General features: G+C 57.6%; 3 protein-coding genes and 1 long non-coding RNA gene across 19 annotated transcripts in view; 2 read left to right on the forward strand and 2 right to left on the reverse strand.

Moving 5' to 3' along the window:
• Positions 1-2,737, forward strand: part of USP3 (ubiquitin specific peptidase 3) — a 100,648-nt gene extending 97,911 nt beyond the window's left edge. For all 16 annotated transcript variants that reach the window (XM_002718174.6, XM_070054360.2, XM_008268922.5 and 13 more), the window contains one exon: positions 935-2,737. In XM_002718174.6, coding sequence (XP_002718220.1) covers positions 935-1,100 — 166 coding nt within the window. In that variant the 3' untranslated portion in view covers positions 1,101-2,737. The remainder of the gene's footprint in view (positions 1-934) is intronic.
• Positions 271-6,251, reverse strand: LOC103351085 (uncharacterized). The gene is made up of 2 exons (XR_016218240.1): positions 6,114-6,251; positions 271-1,459 (listed from the first exon to the last, which is right to left on the reverse strand). It is a non-coding gene; the product is annotated as an uncharacterized LOC103351085 (long non-coding RNA).
• On the forward strand, positions 4,087-6,567 carry FBXL22 (F-box and leucine rich repeat protein 22). Its single transcript, XM_051821904.3, has 2 exons — positions 4,087-4,534; positions 6,104-6,567. The coding sequence occupies exons 1-2, from the start codon at positions 4,200-4,202 to the stop codon at positions 6,438-6,440; spliced, it is 672 nt and encodes a 223-aa protein (XP_051677864.2). The 5' UTR covers positions 4,087-4,199; the 3' UTR covers positions 6,441-6,567.
• A 3,649-nt stretch (positions 6,568-10,216) lies between these two features.
• Positions 10,217-18,765, reverse strand: part of HERC1 (HECT and RLD domain containing E3 ubiquitin protein ligase family member 1) — a 224,691-nt gene continuing 216,142 nt past the window's right edge. Inside the window, exons 75-79 of the mRNA XM_089310529.1 lie at positions 17,386-17,462; positions 16,337-16,589; positions 15,662-15,814; positions 13,335-13,640; positions 10,217-10,861 (exon numbers count right to left, since the gene is read on the reverse strand). Coding sequence (XP_089166655.1) covers positions 10,676-10,861; positions 13,335-13,640; positions 15,662-15,814; positions 16,337-16,589; positions 17,386-17,462 — 975 coding nt within the window. The 3' untranslated portion in view covers positions 10,217-10,675. The remainder of the gene's footprint in view (positions 10,862-13,334; positions 13,641-15,661; positions 15,815-16,336; positions 16,590-17,385; positions 17,463-18,765) is intronic.

The raw sequence follows: 18,765 nt of genomic DNA on the forward strand, positions 1-18,765 counted from the left end.
CTCTCCTGGCGCCCCTTCTCCGTGTAGGGTGAGCTTGCCGGCTCCGGCACTACTCCCCTGCCTTGGCTCCGTCTCCCATGGGTCTCCAGGTGGCACAGCAGCTCCTTCCGTGCTGTTTTCTGAGAATTCTCTCTCGTTTTATGGCCCGAGTGGCTTCTTGAGACTACTGTGCTAATTAGAACTCTGGAAGTTTCCTGGTGAGTTCCTGTATCAGATTTCTCAGGGGCTCATCGCTTTACTTTTTCTTCCTGGCACTTGTCTTTCGTGCTATTTCTTGCCCATCAAGAATTTGGTTTTTGGTGGTTCATTCCGAGTCATGAATGATGGATTCAGTGCTGGTAAAGGGGTTCCCAGCCACGGGCCTCTCCCCGGCGGGCGGCAGCAGCACTCCCTCAGCCTCTGCTCCGTGTCTGGATGCTGGCGAGGGCTCCTCGTGTCCCCGTCAATCCAACGCTGCCGGCTTCACGCATTCTAGAAAACGCAGGTGCTGGTTGCTGAAGGGAGTCTCCTGTTTTCCAGCGTTAGTACACAGGGTATTCGGAGAAGTCTGGGGCAGGCGCTGGGCCTGGTGGGCAAGAGCCTACCTACTGGCTTCAGTCCTTACTCTGCTCCTGAGCCCAGCTTCTGGCTAATGCAGACCCCCAGGGGGCTCAAGTGGTTGTGTCTTTGGCACTCACCTAGGAGACTGGATCAGGCTGCCAGCTTCGGCGGCATTTGGAGAGTGAAACAGCAGGTGGGAGCTCTTGTCTCTCTAGTGAAGCTTAAAAATACTTTTGATGGCCCCCCACGATGGTGCCACACCCCCTGCACTCCAACACATCCCCCCAGATTTGCTGTTTAACTACACACTTAATACAATCTGGCTGAATGCGTCACAGGTGATAGGGCCGTTCAAAGCCTTCTGTGACTTCTGCATTTTCCTTGATCTTTGCAGGGTCGGTTCTGGACATTACACAGCATATGCAACTCACGAGGGTCGCTGGTTCCACTTCAATGACAGCACTGTAACACTGACTGACGAAGAGACTGTGGGGAAGGCCAAGGCCTACATCCTTTTTTACGTGGAACACCAGGCCAGGGCTGGATCGGAGAAACTTTAATACCTCCTCTCAGTCATCATTCATCAATACCGGACAGCCATTTCCAGTTTTCCATAAATACTTGATCCAAGATTTAATTTCATTGTGCACTTTTCAATTTTCTATTTGGGGTTTAATTTCATCAATGGTAGTGACTTACTGCACATGGGCACCAACTAATTTCTTGTTCTACCAGAAAACCTCAGCAGACATTTTGATTTGCTGCTTTAGTTGTAATAATTCAATTTTTATGTGTAGTTTCAAAAACTTAGTTCTATTTGACTTTCATATCAATGTTTTCAGTTGTCACTCTGAACACACTTACATCGATGCTTTCTTCCCCCTCCGGGTCGCCGCGGTGCTGGGGACTCCACAGCGACCTAGAAAAAGACAACAGAGGGCGTCACAGGTCACCGCGGACTCCGCGAGTCTCTCAGGGCTGCTGTCTGTCAGCACTAACTCAATAAACCTGTTGGCTCTGTCGCACCCGGACCAGGAAGTCCCCACTTGGCTCCGTCGGTTGGTGGGGGGCAGGAGGGCCATCAGCCAGGCTTCCTGTCCCGGCAGCAGAGCATGGCGCCGGCGCGGCGAGCTTCCCTCCTGCAGGTAGTCTGTTTCCGGAACCAGGTACAAGCACTTTACATTGAACTCGCGGTGAAGGCTGCAGGCGGCGGTGGTGACGTCCACAGGCTCTCGGCCCGGAGCGCGGTCCCTCCAGTGAGAGCAAAGTGTGAGTGGGGCTGCCCCGGGTCCGGCGTTCGACGGTGCTGAGCGGCCTCGCGCTGCCTTGGGGCAGAGTGCCCGTGTGGGTGGTTAAGCTGCAGTGGAAGCCCCAGCCGACACCCGCACGTGGCCCAGGACGGCGCGCTCCCTCCCAGGCATACAGTCCGCCAGCGGGGCCCTCAGACGGGGAAGGGACGTCTGCACCGTGGAACTGGGAACGCACTCCGGGCGCTCAGCGACAGCGGCGCACGGGCTGCTGCAGCTTAGACGATGAGGGCTCGGCGGAGCTGCTGGAAAGAAAAGCTCTCCTGTGCGGGCAGCGGTCTGCAGAGATGGCCACCCCTCCCGGAGCCCACGACGCCCACTCTGGATCCAGCCACGGCGCAGCCGTGCCGTCTGTGTTTTGAATCCACCACCGTGCGGCCTTATCACACCTCTGGTGACAGCTCTGTGCTCTCCGGGGCGCGGAGGCGGCTTCGTCCTGGGACAGCGGGTGCCGAGGCAGGGCCTCGTGCCCAGTTCCATGCCTCCTTGGAACAAGGAAACTGTCCCAGCAGTCCTCCCACACGGGCGGAGCAGAGACGGGGGCCTCTCTCCACGGGAGCCGGGGCCAGCTCTCCCTCCCTGCCTTGGTGCCCAGCAGTCCGTTTAGAGACATCCACCCACTTCATCTCACGTGGCCTCTCGCCTGGGCCTGGTAAAGGTCATGGCGAAGCCTGTTCCGGCAGCCAGGACACGGGGCCCAGGGTGACTTACAGGAAGCGTAGGGGGCGTGCGGCCCCGGGGGCTTTGCGCCTCCCCGGTCCAGGTGCGCCTGGTGAAGTCAGCCGTCCTCCTGGGATGGGAGGACCGCCTGAAGCTGTAATCACAGCCCTGTGCGGCCTCGCCAACCCCAGCTGTTTTATGCAAAGTCTCATTAAAGTCTGCTCTCTCCCTCTGCGACTCTTATTTCCCAGCACCTCTCCGTAGAGCCCGGCACACAGGGCCTGAGCAGGCAGACCGCAGGGGCAGGTCCTGCGGGAGCCCCGGATGCTGGAACTGCCGCTGTCCCTGGGCCAGGACCGTGTGGGTGGGGAACCCGCAGGGAGCCGCCTCGGCCTCCCCTGTGAGCGCTGCTCCTGCGAGGGGCGCTGCCCTGAGGAGAGGATCTGGTCACCAGTTAGTGACTGCCCTCGCGCTGTCACACAGAGCCCCGCCCACCACCAGCTCCGTGCCTCCCCTCCCACTGCCCGCAGTCTTCTGAAGCCACACCCAGGCTCTGGCCTCCGCGTCCCACTTAGGCTCCTCCCCTCTGCGTGGGGGAGGGGTACAGCCCAGTGGGGCCCCGCCTCCAAGGGCTGCCCGCAGTGCAGAGCCCTGGTGTGAGGATCCACAGGGAAGTGGGCACGTCGAGGCCTGCTACGGAGCAGGCCCTCAGCTATGAGTCTGCAAGCAGCGGCCGTGGCCCACAGCCCCTCCACGCCAAACGCTGGGTGGCATCTGTCGCCGCTGGCTCCGCTGACCAGGGCCCTGGCCACCTGCTGCTTCCCCGTGCCAGCCACGCAGCCGAGTGAAGCCAAGCATTTCCTGCACTTCCGTTCCCTCTGCTCCAGTCACTGGGGGCGGCCGGGCTGCTCTCCCCGCATCCCCAGGCCAGGCTGGCCGTGCCCAGCGGGACCTGCGGCCACTGTGCGGGGAGGGAGAACTGAAGAGAACCCAGGCCTCTGAGAACGAAGGCGTTCGTGGGGGATGGAGGGCGGCTCGCAGGGCCGGGCCACGGAAAACCGGGAAAGCCAGGTGAACGTGAGCCTGAGTCAGCCCTGGCCGCTGCGCTTCCTAGCCTGTCCCCGCTGATGTGCCTGGGGGAGAGCCGAGACGCAGCCGAAGCTCCTGGCTCTGGCCTTTGAAGCCATCCGCAGAGAGAACCAGCAGATGGAAGATCTGTCTCTCCCTCCCTCTGTAACTCTCTCAAATAAATCAATGTTAAAATCAACAATCACCTGGGGAAGCCGAGCTCCTGCACTTGGGTAGTTTATGGAAGGAGCCAGGGTGAAAATGGGAGAGTCAGGGAGGCCAAAGCAGGCCCAGGCCTAGAGAGGCAGCCCCGCGAGCAGCTGTCCACGCAGGGGCTACAGCCCCGGCCGGTCGGCCACAAATCCTTTTAAGGAAACTATTTAACTGCAATCGGCTGCTTTTCCGCCCGGAGTCCCAATCCCCCTGCACCAACTGCTGCCTGGAGCCTGGATCCCAGCTTCCCCCAACCCCCTCCTCGGAGCGGCAGCAGCAGTTGTCAGCCAAAAATAGAGCCCATTCCTCAACCATATATGTCCAGCAGGCCCGGGCCGGGGAGGAGCCGCGGCGGTGGCAGGCAGGTGGGCCGGGCCGCCCGCAGCCGCCGCGGGCCCCCGCTCGCTCGCCATGCACCTCACCCAGCTCAACCGCGAGTGCCTGCTGCACCTCTTCTCCTTCCTGGACAAGGACAGCAGGAAGAGCCTGGCCAGCACCTGCCTGCGGCTGCGCGCCGTGTTCGAGGAGCCCGCGCTCTGGCCGCTGCTGCACTTCCGCTCGCTCGCCGAGCTGCGCAAGGACAACTTCCTGCTGGGCCCGGCGCTCCGCAGCCTGTCCATCTGCTGGCACTCCAGCCGCGCGCAGGTGTGCGGCACCGAGGACTGGCGCAGGAGCGCCTTCCACAGGACCATCTGCAGCGGCCACGAGAGCCTTGTCAACGACTTCCTCCTCCAGGTGTGCGACAGGTACGCCGGCTCCGCCCGGGGCCGCCCACGGGCAACATCCCCAGGGCTTCGGTGCCGCCCGCAGGGGGCGAGGGCGGGGGCGTGGCGGGCGCCTCCTCGCGCCCGGGCCCGAGCAGCTTCCTCGCCTGCCCTGCACCCCTGCGAGCAGAGGGCTTCAGCTGCGGGCAGGCTGTGGCCCGCGCACCGTGTGGCTGCCCGGGCTTTAGCAAATACACGTACGGGTCGTCCACCGACGTGTGCCTAGGACGAGCAGCGCTGGCCCTTCGGTCGCGTCCTGCATCCTGCGTTATCTGCTGCCCCACCAGGCCCGCTCCGTCCTGGGAGGAGCGGCTGCGGGCAGGACCGCAGGGACCCCAGGGGCCACCAGCCCCCGCCAGCCCCCTGCCCGTCTTGCCTTCCTTGGCGGCTACGCAGCAGCCAGGCTGCAGCCTCCAAGTTCCCTAGCCGCTGTGCGCCGGCAGCACAACAGAGCGGCAAGGAGATAGGCAGTGGTCCCACCTGTGTTTTTTTTTTTTTTTTTTTTTTAAGTCGGCAGGGAGAAAATAGATGGACTGCCGGCTGGGCCCAGACTGGGGGGTGGAGGGTGGGCTACCCTGAAATTGCTCTGCCCTTGCTGTGAGAGAACCGGGCAGGTCGGGGGTCACCTCGTCTGGCCAGCAGGGGCACTGGTGTGGCACAGACGCAAAGGAGCTGGCAGTGAGTCAGGCCCTGTGCGGTCCACCCAGCTCGGCACTGTCCCGACACCGTGACCCCAGCCCCAGGAATCAAACCCAACCTCATCTGTCCTCTGTGGACAGAGGCAAGCCCGCACTCCCGGGGCAGAGAGTTCCCAGTGGGTACCAGGAAGCCCGGGGCTCAGCGCTCTGTCCAGTCTCTAAAGGTTCCCAGGGCAGATCCGGATGGCGCGACACCGAGAGCTCAGAACCACGCTCCAGGCAGCACTGGCTCCGGCCTGGCCCAGCGAGGTTACCGTCGGCCCGGGGCCCGCAGCCAGCGAGCCACAGCCACGCCCATCACTGGCGCGCCCTAGGCCACTGTCCGCCTGCACAAGCCCGGGAGTGCACGGGACGAGTGTAAAGCCTGAACCCGCACCTGAACTCGAAGGCGGGGGCTCCGGCGCTTGCAAGCGGCCATGCCCAGAACATTTCAGTTCCTTTCCCCAGGCGCATGGAGCAGGGCTGGCCAGCAGGTGCAGCCAGGGGGCTACGGTGAGGCCGGGAACAGCCGGCACCCCGCCAGGCTGCACCTCAGCGCCCGGGCCCCTGGAGCAGTCCTGCTCCTGTTTGTTTTCTAGAAAAGTGGATGCCCACTGCCCAGAGGTCACCCTGCAGACGCGCCCCGAAACCAGCCCCGTCCGACTCCGCCCCAGATCTTCTCCCTGCGGCAGGTCCCGGACGGTCCCAGCGGGCGCCCTGCCAGGGTCGCCGCGGGCAGTGCTCTCCCGCACCGAGGCCACACCGCGGCGACGCGCCCTCGCCCGGCGGGCCCGGCTCCTCCCCGGGAACACCTCCCCGCGCGGCCAGGGGCGGGCCTCGGCCCCGGCTCAGGCTCACGGCGCTCTCCCCACAGGTGCCCCAACCTGGCGTCCGTCACGCTGTCGGGCTGCGGCCACGTCACCGACGACTGCCTGGCCTGCCTGCTGCGCTGCTGCCCGCGCCTGCGCGCGCTGCGCCTGGAGAACTGCGCGCGCGTCACCAACCGCACGCTGGCGGCCGTGGCGGCGCACGGGCGCGCGCTGCAGACGCTGCACGTGGACTTCTGCCGCAACGTGAGCGCGGCCGGCCTGCGCCGCCTGCGCGCCGCCTGCCCGCACCTGGCCCTGCGCGCCGAGCACAGCGCGGCCATGCTGCCCGACCAGCCCCCGCGCGTGCCCGCGGCCGCCCTCCGCAAACTGCTGCCGCGCTAGGCCGCCCGCGACCGCTCCTCCGGGCCTCAGTTTCCCCGTGTGTACGACGGGGAGGATAACGCCTACCTCACAGGAGGGCTTTAGATGTAAGATTGACGCGAGATTAAATGGCCGGATGCTTGGAAAACGCGCGGTGCCTCTCGCTACACACCGGCTGCCCGGCCCCTCTTGGCGCGAGGTTCCCCGTCCCGCGCTCCCCGAATCCCACCCTTGGGGAATCCGTGGCCTTGCTCGGTGTCCTCCGGCCGCCGCCCCAGCCTCCCTGCGGAGCGACCTCGGGGCTACCCCCTCCCCACCCCCTCCCCGGGCCTGGCGGAGGAGAAACCCGCGGCGCAGGCCCGGGCCCACGCCAGCCTACTCCTTTCCTGGAAGCGACTGCACAAGCCATTCCAGAACATTCGCTGCCATTTCTCTTATGAGTCTCCCATAAACCGCAGTCGCCCATGTACCCGACCACTCTCGGAAGAAGGGGTCAAAATCATTTGAAAAAGCCACACTAAAGACTCAAAAATAAAAGCAGTAGCCCAGGTCGAGCCCTTTGACAATGGAACGGCCATAAGCTGATATAAAGCGAGAGCTTCACCCGTGGGTTCTGCTGGGCGTGGCCACACGCCTGGACTTCCGGCGCCAACCTCAGGGCTTCAGTCCACTCATGTCCACCTTGGTTAAGGCTGAGCCCAGCAGCAGCTCCTGGTCCCGGGACCTGGGGAAGACGGGCTGAGCCAACAGGCCGGAAGCGCACGTCTGGGTGGGCAACGGTTGCGCCTGGCTCCACCCACCCGCAGGTGGGACCAGGGCCCTGCGTCCAGCGGCGGCAGGTGTTTCTCCTCCCTTGAAAGGCACACAGCTTTCTTCATCTGTTGCCCAAGTGGGGGAACAGCGAAGGGAGAGAGGCGAAGCCGGTTCTGCTGGGCCTCCCATTGCAGGGACGGAGACAGCAGGAGGCAGTGAGAATGGTATTCGGCCATTTCCACCTGCAAGCGCTTTTGTAAGAGGGCAGGCCCCAGGCTGAGCCGTCCGCTCTCACCCGGGACCTGAAGCTGCGCAGGTGGCTGTGCCCAACACTGTTTCTGAGGCCCCAGGGTGGCCCCCACTCTGACAGGGGGAGCTTTGGGCCTTGAGCCAATGGGCTCTCTGCATACTATCTGCCAACAGCCACTGTTCACTGTCACCAGGCGGGAGGGAAGACCCCCAAGGAGCACAGTGCCCACCTAACCTAAAAGGCAGCAGGGGTCCCACGGGGCAGTCAGGACGCTGCTGGAACACTCAGCCCACAGCGGAGTACCTGGATTGGAGTCCTGGCTCCGCCCCCGATTCCAGCTCCCTGCTGAAGCACACCCTGGGAGGCAGCAGGTGACAGCTCAGGTACTTGAGCTGCTGCCATCCTCATGGGAGACCCAAACTGAGTTCCCAGCGCCCGGCTTCCGCCTGGCCCAGCCCTGGCTGTTGTGGACATGTGAGGAATGAGCCAGCCGATGGGAGATCTCTCTCAGGTAAGTGAAAACTTAAGGGTCCCAGGGCAAGTCCGGCAAGGGCGAGCTGGCGGCCTGCCGGTGTCCCAGAGCCACTGGGAAACCCAGCCGTGCCCTCACAGCCTCTACGAGGGGTCTTCCAAAAGTTCACGGACAATGAATGTTAGGACAAAACCATGCATGGATTTCAATTATTTTTGCAGCAACCTTGTCTTTTAGATACACTTGTCTGCGAACTCTGTGAAGCACCTGGGTGTGAGATCACACCTTCCCCACCCTGGAGTGCTCCTTCTTTCCAGTGCTGGTTTTGACAAGGCCACACACGGGGAAGGCGGGGAGCGGGGAGGGGAGGGGCAGAGGGCCAGCCTGGTCTGCACACGCGCGCGCCTTCAGTTTCCGTTCAGATTCTGGCTGGGGTGGGAGCAGCGCCCTGAGGCACACTGCCAGTCTCTGCACAGGCTGAACGGAGGGAAACTGAGTGAGGCCCGCCCTCCCCCTCCCCGGCCGCCTGACAGGAAGTCCACACAACTTTGATCCAGGGCTGTCCCTTTCCTGACCTTGAAGTCCTGGTCGATAAGGGAGAAATAAGCTGCTCCCCTAGGGGCCCGCCTTCCAACTCCAGATTCAAGGGTCAAAACTTGTTTTTGCTCAGATCTGAGCTCAACAGTTGCAGGCCCCATCTGGCTGGCAGTGCTGGGTCAAGGCCACAAAGCCAAAAGGCCCAGACCAAAGCTGCACCGTGAAGGCCATCCGGGAAAATCTTAAATGTTGAAGGCCAGGCTCAATGTTTTCTGGAATCTTCTCAGGGTCACAAAACTGCAAGCATTTGCTAAGTGACTGAGACCAGCCCTCACCTCCACCGGAGTTAGAAATGAACCCAAGAAATCCTTCCCTTGGCCCCGGGGCTTTCGAAAGTCAGGACAGTGAACAGATGACAGGTTTCCAATAAAGACGGCAGAACCCATGCATCCCAGGCCTGACCTTGGACATGGGAGCAGGCGTGCCAGCCTGCAGAGGGCACTCCTGCCTCTCAGTCCAGAGCCAAGTGGCCACAAAGGTCACAGCGTCACAAAGGCTGAGGCATTATTCTGATCGGATCCCACCGAGAGACGGCACTCTGCACACCCAGGTCCAGTCCCACAGGAGGGCAGTTACTTGTCACCAGCAGCAGCTCACGGGAGCCCCAGACACCTGTCTCCTGGATCTGCCCAGGGTGGCGGCAAGCAGAGGCCTTGTCCTGATAGAGAAGTGGTCTCCTAGGCAGAGGCCCACATGCCTCCCCCACCCAGAGTATGTGCCTCAAGCCGGAGCACCAGCCCTGCTACCAACTGAGTTCTCAGATCAGCATTAAGGGCTCCTCTTTACCCAGAAGCCTTCTGGGGTCCGCAGAAGCTTGGGTCTCCCCGCTGAGGCACAATTCTAGTAGAAACCCTTTTTCAATAAAATAAAGATGCCATCGTTCCAAATATTGTTAATATTCTCACTGGGAAGATCAGTTGACCACCTTAGCTGGCAAAACAGCATTTTCTTCCCCTTTCTCTCTGAAAACACTGCCCCTTCCCTTCCTGATGCGAAGCGAATGCCTGCAAGGCACCGTCGTCCAGCACCTCCGTGCCCACGAGGGACAGCGGGACAGCCGTCGGTGCCGGACAGCAGCTCGCGCTGCCCGCGGCCACGGCCTTCCTGGAGGCTCTGAGGCTGCCCCCTTCCCCGAACACAGGCGGCCCCGATGCTCTGGGCCCAGCGGGTCCACCACCAGTGACTCGCGGCGGCGGGGTTCGAGCCTCAGGGCCCCGGGACAACAGCCGTTACCCGTCACTCGTCAACCCTCACGTTACCGCCTGCGTTCGCTCCCAGTCCCTCCAGGCATCAGCGGTGCACTCAGCACCACCTCGGCTGGCTGCTCACCCGGCTGCCGTGAACGGCCCCGCGCTTCGCCTCCACTGCAGGCGCGTCCTGTCTTCTCGCGACCATCACAGGCCGCGCTGGCCCTTCCTCGCCTCGTGGAGCTGCGCCCAGGCGGGCTGTGCTGCAGCTGCTCCGTGAGGAAGGCTGAGGGGACAGGCAGAGCGGCTTCAGCAAGGGCCCTGCACGGAGGGAACAAAGCGAGAGACGCCCAGAGGACAGGGGCGCGGAAGACAACCAGGGCTCCCAAGCCCCGGGGGCTCCTGGGAGCCAGCCTCAGGGGAGGGGTGTTTGAGTGACGCCCCAGCTGCCCGAGGGAGACCCATCTAAGGGCTCCCCCTGGGCCGGCAGCGCCAGGCAGAAGCTGGCTGGAAGGAACCACAGCGGCCCACACCTGGCTCCTGAATCCGCTTTATTTCTCTGCATGAGGAACCCTGCACAGGCAATTCAAATTAAAACAAAATAAATATATGAATATTCATGTAAAACTGTCCTTTCTAATGAACAATTATACACAATGTACAATGTCATGTTCACTGGGTGGGTTTACAAAAATGTATCATTCCCAACTAAAAATGCACCAAAATGGTTCCATGCAAACTTATCAAAAGCGACCAAAAATATGGAGGGAAAAACCTGACTGAGAGCACTTTGTTTCTGTTTGTTTTTGTACAATCACAAAAAAATAAAAACATCTAGTTTCTTTGTTACATTTAGAACTAAATGTGGCCACTGTTTATAATGTCAGTTTATGTCTCTAAAACATCTATGTAGTTACCATAAAAGTAATCAACATCAAATTGGAAGTGAGCATTATTGAGAAAAGAGGGTGGCAGCACCCAGGCGGTCAGCAGGCGATCAGTAGTCGGTGTCGGAGCCCTCGGCGTTGTCCACGTTCCTCGAGAGCATGTAGTTGTCCATGTCGATGGAGCGGCAGTTGTTGATGGCGTAGCGCAGGCGCTCGGCCATGACCAGCTGGCTGGAGTAGGGGGGCAGCCTCAGCTGGAAGAAGCACGTCTGTGAGGTAGGCAGACTGTCGTAAGGCTGCAGAGAGAGAGACAGAGCCATGACTGGGGGCGGAGGGGCGCCGAGCCCAGCTCCAGAGCAGGAAGAGCCCCCTCCTGCCTGCACATGGGACTCACGGCCACCACTGGGCCAGCAGCCCGCGGAAGCAGAGGCGACAGCACGGGCTCCGCTGCTCCAGGGCCCTCAGGGCTTTTGGGCAGACGCTGCCTCCCTCTCCTCACCTCCTCCAGTGCCCGTGTGTAAGGTGGCAGTGGGTCCTTGAGAGATCACACCTCACACCATGCCTGGCACAGGGTAAGAGTCCAGGAGGGCGTGGCCCTGAAGGCAACAGCAGGACTGCCCGAGCAGAGCAACGGAGGACGAGGGTGGGGCCCCGCTGGCTGCGGAAGCCGCATCCCCCCTTCCACCTCCGTCCCCAGGGGGTGCACTCTGCATGCCTCGACTGCCACACCTGCCGGCACCCAGCTCAGATAAGGAAGGAGCAGCCAACTAAATCCCAGGCCATCCACGTAACTGACAGTGATGCATCATTAAAAACAATAATTATGACAAACAGATCAGAAGAGTGCTTGGGATAGATCATGAGACCCGCCCCCCCCAAAAAAAAAAAAAAAGAACACATAATTCTTGATACATCACACGGCCAGGGGAATAGCACAAAGGCGAGATGCGCTCCTACAGAGCCTGCATCCTGTGTGCTGCCCGCTCCCTCTCCTCCCTGCAAACAGCATTTTCCAACCCACTGCAAACAGTAATCACACCACCTCGTTTGGATACAGAAAAAGAACCTGCCCTCTTTCTTGTTCACCGTTCCCTTGATAATGGCCTCCACCTAGGTGAGCTGTAGTGGGCGAGAAGGTTTGAGGGCCCAGGAGCAGGGCCAGGAAGCAGAAAAACGAGACTGGAAGGGAGAGGTCCGGCGTGGCTCTGATGAATTAAATGCGGGTAGCAGGGAAATGATCCAAGAGCCACACCGTGGTCAGCGCTGTGAGGCTGACAGCCCTCAGCAGGGGATCAGGTGGGTTAATTTCCGGGGCGGGGCGGCAGACAGGAGACCAGGGTTCTTTCCAGGGCTGAGCAGAAGTGACCCGTTCCCTACGCACACTCCCTCCCTCCCCCCAGCAGCCGGCCTCCGAAGCAACAAAACAGATTTACAGCCCATAGTTTCTGCTAAGTCATGCAGAAAATTTATGGAAAGGCTCTTTTCATAGCCCTTCCTGCACTCGGCTTCCCCAGGGAGTTGAGCCCAGGAGAAGAGCACAGGCCCGGCCTCAGGAGGCAGAGGGGAGGAGCAGCCCCGGCTCAGGCAACCTCAGGCGGGAGTTGCTGTGAAAGCACCAGAGGCCGGCGCTGAACCCGGCAGGAAGGGCCTCACGTGCAGAGGTCTGCTCTCCTTACTGTTCCCTGGATCGCGTCACGGGCCTGCACAGCTCATGAGAGAGGGGGCCTGGGAGGAGTGGGGTGGAGACAAAGGGAGTGCAGACATTCCTGACTTGGTGCAGCGAGTGCTGAGTTTAGGGCCGGAAAGAAGGGAGTCTGACAAGGTTTCCTGCAGGACTGGGGCACAGGGCACAGGAATGCTTCCTGGAGGAAATGACATTGGCATTGGGCTGCCAGGATGAATGGTGCTTGCCTGGCACAGCAGGAAAGGTGTGCAAAGGGGAACTTCCTCCAGTAGAGAGAGCAGTCTGCACACGGCACAGGCATCTGAAGACAGCAAGGGGTGCTGGGGAGAAAGGCTAGCAGCCCAGGATGGTCAGAACAGAGCTAGGTGTCAAGAGGTGGTACCAGGCACCAGATGTGGAGCTGTTTAAAGCAATTAGGGCCACTGACATTCATCCTGGAGTCAACACAGGGAGCCCCAGGGGTCTGATGGGAGGAGAGTGAGCGGTCTGATGGGTGCTTGAGAAAGAGGACTCTGGCAGCAGTGTGCGCTTCTGACTCGGTGGCCTTTCATTTCTACGCCACGTGTTAACGCAGCAGTGGGGCTGGGGCTCCACAGCTGGCGCCTTCCGTCAGGCCGCCCACGCGCACCACACGAGCAGGTGCAGGTTGCGTGACTGCTGCTTCTGGCCTCTCTAGGCTCCTCCTGCTGCACTCACACCAGTTGCTGGTTAGGATCTTCACGCACACGGACAAGGCCATGCGGGGCACACGAGTTGCAGAAGCAGCAGCATAGGGAAGGAGAGGCAGAGGTAACATGATGATCCCTCTGTGAGTTCAGCTGTGGCTCAGGGAAGCGTGGGAAGATTCAGGGCGGGCTGTTGCTTGTAGGATGCGTTCTACATCCACTAGGGCTTTTTCCATGGACGCTAAGTGATGTTTGTGAATAGCTTTTACTACTGGATTTCTTTCTTAATCTGGGAATTCCAGGTGTGAAGCCTGAATCAGCAGGACAACTTAAGGGTCACAGTTTGGTTTTCCAAACACGCAAGCAACACTGAAGCAATCCGGGCAGACGTGACCAAGGAGGAAGAAACCGCACACTTACCCTATCAACCTTCATGATCTGAAACCGCTGGGAAATGTCAGCGGTGTTGGCCGGCAGCCGAGACCGGCCCGACACAAACCGCATGAACAGCACGCGCTCCTCGTTGGAGAACTCTTCCAGCGTGTGCCAGAACCACTGCACCAGCTGGTGCTGCTCGTCCACCTCGCGGTAGCGCACCACTTTCTTCAGGACGTCCACGGAGATGTCGGGCATCCCGCACACCATCTGCTCCAGTTGCTTCGCCGTGAGCAGGGACAGCAGCGGCACAGGCACAATCCAGGACATTCCCTCTCGGACCGCAGCCACCTGCTCCCGGGGGAGGGCGCTCGTTCAACATGTGTGCACAGACCGGGTACCCGCATGACCCAACCGGGCTGCCTGCCTGCTTCCCCAGACCCTCTGCTCCAGGCCCCGGGTGCCCATGAACGGCGCCCACCCTTGTTAAAGATCCTTACTGCTGCGGGACTCCTGTGTGCCTTCTGGGCCCGGATGGCGTCCATTCAGGAGCTCACCTCTTTCCCCCACCGAATCCCAGCGGAGCCCTCCCCCTGCCAGCGCGCACACCCTTACTGCTGGTGGCAGGTGGCCATGTGCTGGGAAGCTGGGCTGTGCCTCAGGGTCAGAAGCTCTTAGAGGGTTCACCTAGCTGTCCATGCTTTGGGACATTTATATTTTTCTTTTGAAAATAGTTATATTCTTCTTATGAAAATTCTTTATTTATTTATTGTAAAAACAACTGTTTTTATATGTAGAAGAAAGTGAAAGTGAGAAGTCCTTTTTCAGGAGAACAACAGAAAAGGCAAAGGAGGTGTGGCTCTAGCTCCCGCTCCACCACCCACTCTTTGCCTTTAGCGCTGTCCTGGGAAAAGTGAGGCCAGCGCTGCTGCCTGCGCCCTGAGGGGAGCAGGCACGTGGAGCAGAGGCTGCCTAATGGCGCTGCTGTTGCTTCCTCTCAGTGCTGAGCTCAGGCCACCTGGGAAGTGCCAAGGAGGGAGCAGCCAAGCAGCCAACAGCGTGTTCAGAAATACACACGTGGTATGGCACACCCCGACCCCAACAGACTCCTCACTGTTCACGGTTTGCTTCATAAATACCTCATTCTGGCCAACTCACAACCCTCTCAACTTACAACAGAAGGCTGAGGGTGTGAACAGGAGCCACGCCCTGGAGAAGGCCCCAGGTTACAACTGGGGCTAAGGCTGGGGAGCAGGGACTGGCAGGGAGGCAGTCTGCTGCTGAAGGGGCTGGCCCAGCCAAGCTCTGCCAAGAAACAAGCTGTCGCGCCCGCCAGAACACAAAACAAAGGCTGTCCGGGAACACGTGAGGCTAAGGGATAGGGTGGCTGTTAGGGGTGCGGGGACCACTGGGGACAGCCGCGGGAAGAACACTGGGAGCACTGGGAGCGGGACAGGCCTCATCCTGAGAGGGAAACACGGTGAGGCCAGGGCAGAGGGCAGCTCCATCCGACCTCCGAGGGCGGGCCAGCAGAGGGCCTGGACGCCGCGGCGCTGCCGTCGACACGTCCCCTCGTTCCTCTGGACTTGGTGCTTTAGTCCAGGAAACGGCGATAGTTAGTAACCCCGACCTCACAGAGTAACCTTGGAAAAGACGGCATGTGAGGGGCCTGGCACCGCGCGGATGTGCAGGGGCTGATCAGTGCATTTTCAGTCAGCTATTTACTTTCTGAGGACTAAAGATACTCGTGAACCAAAAGTGACCACTAAGCCCCGGCTGTGTAGACAACCTCATCCACCTTCACTAAGCTAAGGGACAGTTTTCTGACCAACGTGCCTCAAAGCCAAAGTCCAAGAAGGGACCAGGAGTGAAAGGTCTGGAATATGCACTCTTCAAATCATTAAACTTCCGTAGTCTCAGAGCTGGCGTCCAGCCCCTGCGAAGAGCCCACAGATGAGGGGGCTGGAGGACAGCTGCTCTGTGCAGGGGATGCATTCCTAGCTGGGGTCTGAAAGACTTCATTGGAGGAGGGAGAGAAGCACTCCTGTGGGTCCTAAGACCATTCACAGGAGCCCTGAGTGACCCCAGCTGGAGGCAGAGGGGGAGGCACTGGGATGAGGAGCAAACAGTAGGCCATGGGGACAAGCAGGACTGAGGAGGAGTGAGAAGACAGGGTCTGGATGCCAGGCTGATGCCTGGCCTCAGTCCACACAATGAGTGATTCAGAGCTGACTTAAGCCTTTGCATAAGAAGAAAGGAGACCCAAAGCTGTGGCCTGAGAAGTCTCTGAAGTAGGGGTCAGAGACACAGTTGGCTCTCGCTTGGAGACAAGGCCGAGCGCTCAGTACAGATCCCGAAATGTTTCTTCTCACCTGTCGGTCCATCTCATGGAGTCGGTATTCAATGGCCCTCTCAACATACTCCTTCCTGTTGGAAAACGTGAGTGGGATACTATTTCCACCAGGGATTATAGGCACCATCTTGCCATCCGCACTCTGGCCAACAAAAGAATCAAGAGGAATCATCTAAGAACAGAAGAAAAAACAATTTCTATTACACAGTAGAAATGACAACAAAAATTATGTTACATACAAATGGAGCAGAATGGTAACACAGCCAAGATCTGTAAGGATAAAAACAAGGCAGATGAAACACATAGGATTGATCAGGCTATTTGATCCAGAAGAATGTGCTGACTCCTCCATCCGGCTGTAGTTACGAATGAGACACACTCTCTCTGCCCTCAAACCAGGTCTATTAAACTCTGGTCCCGTCAGTGCTCCCTCTCCGCCTTGGCTCCCTTGGTTATCCACTCCAGTGGGCAGAAAATGGGTTAAAGGGAAAGGAGCAGACACTGGGGCTGCAGCCAACTCTGCCCATGAGAAGTTACTAAAACGAATGGGGTTGAACTAAAGGCAGCAATGGCATCATCATGGCACAGGTCGCCCGACAGCAAGTGGGAGACCAGAGCTGAACCACCCAGAAAGATTGTGGTCTGTGCGCACAGGTAGTGACCAGCCGCAGAAAGTGGCCTGGCCAGGACATACCTCATGGAAGCTCTCCTCAGTGATGCCGCTGTCTTCAATGTGAAGAATGCTATTGAGGGTCTGCACGTAGAGCAGGTCTACCTCCTCCAGGTCCTCCAGAGTGAGCGGGATGCAGCACAGCTGCTTCCACACCACCGGCGCCAGGTGCAGGTCCAGAGGCTTCTTTGTGCGAATGGCAACCCCCATTAAAATCCCCAAGAACTTAAACTGCATTAAGTGTTCATCAAGGCAAGCAGAGGGGTTAAAGAGGAACCTGCAAAATTCCAGGAAGTATTTCAAACAAGATAGTCCTCATTTCCACTGGAAACAAGTCACCCCACATCTACAGCAGCAGTGCAGAGCTGTGCTGTTCACCATGGCAGCCATTAGCCACAGATAGCTATTTTCATTAATTTCATGAGATTAAAGATTCAGTTCCTTAGCTACCCTGACCACATTCTGAGTAGTCAACATTCATATGGCCTGTGGCTACTGTTCTGGACAGCACAGACACCACATCTTACATTATCTTTTGAGTGAAAAAAGGGCCAGTAAATGAGTTGTTAATCCTTAAGCTACCTGCTTCAGAATGTCCTGTTTCCTAAAATCACCGCAGTTACTGTAAGCCCATGAAGCAAGATCCAAAACTCAACATTTTCTGGATTGTAAATAATTACAAGCTCTGTGACTTGACAGCATAGTGAAGCTTTTTAATGAATTTTGGTGCAGAAATTTCATCAAGGGAGACCACGGAGGCCTTCAGACACACTAAGGCAGGCTTCAAGATCAAGTCTGAGTTTCCTCTCTGTCTATATTAGCTTTGGATTGGTTCCATAGTAAACAGTGAGTCACAGCAGAAGTGTGATGAAGGCACAACCACAGTACCCACTCTCAAGGTCACAATGAGGACTCAGGATGCAATCTTGGAGGAACATGTAGAAGGCCTGCCACACAGCAGGCACACAATTTCACGAGTTATTATTTTTTTCTTTTTTTTTTGTTTGTTTTCTTTTTTTTCTCTTTCACGAGCTATTATTATTACAGACGTTCAACAGACACTTGCTGCTTACCTGTCCCTGTTGTAACCCACTTCCGCGGTGGCATTTGGAGAGGGTATAAGGAGGTCAACTATACCAGTTTCAAGTTCCTGTAGAAGAAAAACATTTTTTGAGAAATGATAATCAAACGTATCAAGAGAACAAAATGATTACATTAAATATAACACTGAAAAGAGTATTTCAAGAAATTTATAATGCTAGCCATGTCTCTACTTCCGTTGTTCTTGTGATTTCAATTTGAAATGAGATTAGGAACTTTCCCATGTGGAAAATCTCCTGTAATATGAAGAATCAAGATGAGAGAGTCAATTCACAGAGGAGTAGGTGTATTTGTGGAGAAGGACGTAGTGATATTCCAAATAGACTCAGTAAGTGATAGCCACATGTTACTTCAATCACAGGATTTATCAGAAAAATCCTGACACTAGGCAAAAGTGGAAGGAACACAGCTTATTTAAAAGAAAATCTGCCAATTAAACCAATTAAAACTGACCCAAACTCTTTTTTTTTTTTAATTTAAAAGAAAGATTTATTTAAAAATGTCAGAGACTTCCTGGCGAGGTGGCCAAGAGCGGGGGCTCCAAGAGAGGCAAAACCCAAAGGAGTTGGTGGTAGTGGGGTTTTTAAGAACATTTTTGGAAAAAAACTCACTCAGTACAAGGTGCAACCTATCAAAAGACCTGATTTGTGATCTTATTTACTCTGTCTGGCTTGGACCCAAACTCTTAACTTACTTTTCTAACTCCCTTGGGGCACAGCAGCTCTACTTCATTCTTTTTTTTTTTTTTTAAGATTTATTTATTTGAAAGGCAGAGTTACAGAGAGACAGAGGTAGGTAGGTAGGTAGGTAGGTAGAGAGAGAGAGAGAGAGAGAGAGAGAGAGAGAGAGGTCTTTCATCCACTGGTTCACTCCCCAAATGGCCACAATGGCTGGACCTGTGCCAATCTGAAGCCAGGAGCTTCTTCCAGGTCTCCCACACGGGTGCAGGGGCCCAAGCACTTGGGCCATCTTCTACTGCTTTCCCAGGCCATAGCAGACAGCTGGATTGGAAGTGGAGCAGCCATGACTTGAACCAGTGTCCATATGGGATGTCGGTACTGCAGGCTGCAGCCTTACCTGCTAAGCCCTGCTTTACCCACTACACCACGCGCTGGCCCCCTCCACTTCGTTCTAAAAACACCAGAATAAACTGGAGCACAGGGCTGGTCCTGGATTTATCTCCTATGTAAGTGGACACATTGTCATTGTTGTTTTTTCTACTAACATTGTAGCACAACAGACTTTCTACTAACATTGTAGCTCTTCATTGGTAGGTGACTAAGCCCCGGCATTTATTCATAAAGTATCTTTACAAAGCATTTTCAGAAACCCTTGTTCTAGTTCATCCATGT

Source organism: Oryctolagus cuniculus, chromosome 12 (assembly GCF_051225735.1).
Source record: "Oryctolagus cuniculus isolate XC-2025 breed Fujian yellow rabbit chromosome 12, ASM5122573v1, whole genome shotgun sequence".
NCBI classification, from domain to species: Eukaryota; Metazoa; Chordata; class Mammalia; order Lagomorpha; family Leporidae; genus Oryctolagus; species Oryctolagus cuniculus.